At 34.2% G+C, this 4272-nt stretch overlaps 1 protein-coding gene across 1 annotated transcript; it reads right to left on the reverse strand.

The window, feature by feature from the left end:
* Nucleotides 1-1384: 1384 nt before the first annotated feature.
* On the reverse strand, nt 1385-2803 carry LOC143571639 (secreted RxLR effector protein 161-like). The gene is made up of 2 exons (XM_077057017.1): nt 2429-2803; nt 1385-1393 (listed from the first exon to the last, which is right to left on the reverse strand). Exons 1-2 carry the CDS (start codon nt 2801-2803, stop codon nt 1385-1387), a joined length of 384 nt encoding a protein of 127 aa, XP_076913132.1.
* Nucleotides 2804-4272: the final 1469 nt, after the last annotated feature.

Below are 4272 nucleotides of genomic sequence, written 5' to 3' on the forward strand. Positions count from 1 at the left end.
AAAACTTTGAAAAATGTAAAAGAAAAAACAAAATTCTTATATTTCATTCCGGTTTCATAAAAAAATTTGTATTATACACATGTATATAATTCATCTAATTTCTAGTTATGTAATGTACACATATGTACATTATCATTTACCTTAAATAGTACATATGTGTATAAAAATACATGTATGTACATATTTGTACATACTATACATATATATATATATATATATATATATATATAATTTAGCTAAACCGAGACGTTTGTTTTAATGAAATCGGGATGATAAATAAGAATTTTTGTTTTGTTTTTTTTTTTTGTGTTCTTTTTATGATTTTTTTATTTTTGGGTTTTTGTGGTTCAAAATGGTTTTCAAAGTTTACAATTTCAAAATAGTTCTCACATGATCTCAATCCTATATATAAATATATATAAAGCAAAGCTTAGTGCCACAAACTTTTTAAGCTACTCACTGTTTCCTACTTTAATTTATTTGTTTAAACAAAATACCAATATGTTGTGTTGGTTTGCTGGTTGTTTTATATTTGTTGTGTGTGTGTTAAGATAGTGCCCGGGGTTCAAATCCTTCCTACCCGTTGCATCTACATTTTTTTTCCTTTTGGTTATTTGTAACTTTTTTTTGTTATTTGCATCTATAGGTATAGATGGAACTTCTTTATTTTTTTACACTTTCAAGTTTATGCTAACGCTATAATTTAATAAAACTTAATAGATAATAATCAATATATTTTTTTTTATTTTTTTAATGCTTAGTTTTAATATGTTTTTTGAGCTTACTAATTTATGTTTACGACTTAGTTTCGGTACCAATGATACTAACCAAGTTTGCATCGGGTTGAGGCCGCAACGCGTGGGTTTTTTTTTTTGTTCCGCAAGGTATTTTTTAATTAATTTATATTTTTGTGTAGTTTCGGTGGTGCCATAGCCCTAGACCAATTAAATATTATCGTTTCGCCAACGCAACACACGATTTTTGTCTTTTGAATATGTTAATTTGTAGTATTTGGGCATTGACGAAGCTGTTTTTTTACTAGATTACACCTTCAGCCTGCCGCAACACGCCGGAGGTATAACCTAGTAAGAAATTAAAAAGCAAAGAAAATAAATTCTGAATCGAGATTGGCTTATTAACACCAATTGAATTTATTAGCATTCGACATGGTTGCAAAAGTCACTAGGCGCTTCCAGGGCGGTCGACTGGAGAGTTGCGATTACTCGGCTTAGGCGGAGAGTACCTGGGTAGTACTCGGGCGTGGTAAATTATAAAGAAACTAATTTTAGGGAACTTATATATATGTCAAGTATCATAAATCTACTAATATTAATAACAAAATATGTGAATATCAAAATAAATAAAAACGATACATCTTTAAAGACTAAAGTATCTAAAAATTGAAAACAATTAATTAAAAAAATGATAGTCATTCTTTAATGTTATTAAAATATGAATTATGTTTAACTTTTTAAAGTCAAAATCGGCTCGAGTTGACCGACTAGATCCAATTGTGGCGGAGGTTGACCACTTTTGATCGATTCCGAGTAACTCGGCAGAGTTAAAGAAAGTCGTCTCAGCATCATACCTTGTAGCGATTACTCGGCGAGTACTCGGCGCCTACTAGGGATTTCTACAACCATGGCGTTCGATATGTTTGTCTTAACACCGAATCAGTTTGTGTTGAAATCGGGGATATATGTAATTCATATTAAGAAGGGGATATATGTAAATAGTTCTTTATTTAGTTAAATAGGATAAAGTAGTCATTTAATTGGTTAATTGGGCAAAGTCGTTAAACACGAGAAAGCTTGTTTAGATAATCAACATGTTTTTCTACCATTTGCCTTTGATACATTTGGTTTTCTGGCTCCAGAGGCTGTGAAATTTTTGAGTAGGGTTCAGCGTGTCGTAAATGAAACATCTTCAGCTTCTAGGTCCCAAAGCTTCGTTTTTAGCAGGATTGGTTTTGCTATTCAAAAGGGGGTTGCGGCGCAGCTTGTTGCCCGTTTGCCTGCCACTTTATTGTAATCGATTTATAGTAAATTATATATATGTGATTTAGAGAAGAAAAAAAAATTATATGTAATATATGTGTTTTAGATAGAAGAAATATGTAACTGACTTTTTAAAATTGTGTAAATATGTAATAAAGAAAATTAGCAATGAGATTCATTTGAATGCTCCTTTCATAAATATAAATATGACTCACTAATAAGTGCATTTTATCACTTTTAATATTTGGTTTTATAAAATTATGGTTGTCTTACATGGGTTTTAAATACAAAAAACCTTATCAGTAAACTTTTATATATATATATATATATATATATATATATATATATATATATATATATTTTTTTTTTTTCATCCCGCGTGCTTTGCTTTTGTAATTAGTGAGTGATCCATGAAGAAAATGGAACCTAACCCCAATATGTTTGCATCTAGCATAGAATACAGGGTTCTTTGACAATTTTATAGCAGAGGTGTTATCACATTTAATCATTGTTTTTCCTTCAACATCCATTCCAAATTCTTTCAACATTTCTTGAATCCAGATTACTTGGCATGCGCAGCTCGCTGCAGCCACATATTCGGCTTCGGTGGACGATAAAGCCACGATGCTTTGTTTCTTTGACGACCACATAACAGCTGCGCCATCCCATAAAACCAAATGACCCGATGTGCTCTTTCTATCATCAAAATCACCAGCAAAGTCACTGTCCGTATGCACTTTCATTTCACCATTTCCTCCTCTTTTATACAAAACACCATAGTCTAGTGTTCCTTGGAGGTAACGCATTACCCTCTAAGCAGTTGCAAAGTGAACTTCACTTGGGTTGGACATGTATCTGCTGATTAAGCTAACTACAAACTGCATATCATGCCTGGTTGTGGTCATGTACATCAAACTACCCACCAGTTGCTTAAATAATGTTTCATCAACCGGTTCTCCTTCATTTCTTTTTAGCTTGCAACCCGGTACTATAGGATTAAAAACAACATTACACTCCACCATATCGTAACGACTTAGGACCTCTGCAGCATAATTTCTTTGGGATATGTGAATACCTACAGACGATTGATTCACCTCTATACCAAGAAAGTACCTCATCTTCCCGAGATCAGTCATCTCGAACTCTTTCTTCATTGACTCCTTGAAGCCTCTCATCATAACTTCACCATTACCTATGTAGATAAGATCATCTACATAGATATTTACAAACAGCATTTTACCTTCTGGATTTTCTTTGATGAAGAGTGTGTGTTCAGACTTGCTTTTCGTGAATCCTTCTTGAATAAAGTATGCTTCGATGCGAGTAAACCAAGCTCTCGGAGCCTGTTCAAACCATAAAGAGCCTTTTGAAGCTTGTACACCTTGTTTTCACTGCCTTTAACTATATAACCTTGAGGTTGTTTAACATACACATCTTCATCCAACGTTCCATGTAAAACCGCAGATTTTACATCCATTTGAAATATGTTCCAACCTATTTGTGCTGAAATGGCTATCATTAATCGTATTGTGTCCATTTTAGCAACTGGCGCATACACCTCCATATAATCCACACCAAATTCTTGACCATACCCATGAGCCACCAACCTTGCCTTATGCTTTTACATCTCACCCCTTTCATTCAGCTTCGTTTTATACACCCACTTCACACCAATGCACTTAACATCTTTTGGTAAGTCCACAAGATGCCAAGTCTCATTTCTGTTAATTGCCTCAATTTCCAGATCCATTGCTTTCTTCCATTTGTCATTTCTAATTGCTTCTTATTTGGTTTGAGATCATCAAAACCCTACCAAAATAATCTGGTATGGTTTCACCATTCTTCATTTCAAGGATCTCAAAGTCTCTTCTTAACTTCTGCAACATTGATCTCTTTACACGTTCATTACCAGAAAACCGTTTCTTCATGGAATCCCATATGGCCTTGGACGATGTCTTGTCAAGAATCTGTTCAAAGGTTACCCTATCAATGGCTTGATAGAGGAAATGCTTGACTTGGAGGTCTGTCATCTTGAGCTCCTCCACCTTCTTCTTCTGTGCAACACTCACGGCAATGCCAACAGGTGGTTCTCTAATTCCAGGGTCGATTAAGCCCCACAATTGTTTTGCATGCAGTAAATTTTCCATCATCTCGCTCCAGTGTTCATAATGGCCATCGAACACTGGCACCTTCAGTTGTTCTTCACTCATGGTTATTGTTTACCTTCTCTGTGATAGAGGATTTTGCTCTGATACCACTTGATAGAGTGCTATCA

The sequence above is a fragment of the Bidens hawaiensis genome, unplaced genomic scaffold (genome assembly GCF_021521415.1).
Source record: "Bidens hawaiensis isolate Kalapana, Puna unplaced genomic scaffold, B.hawaiensis_p1.1 tig00001336_1, whole genome shotgun sequence".
Lineage (NCBI taxonomy): Eukaryota > Viridiplantae > Streptophyta > Magnoliopsida > Asterales > Asteraceae > Bidens > Bidens hawaiensis.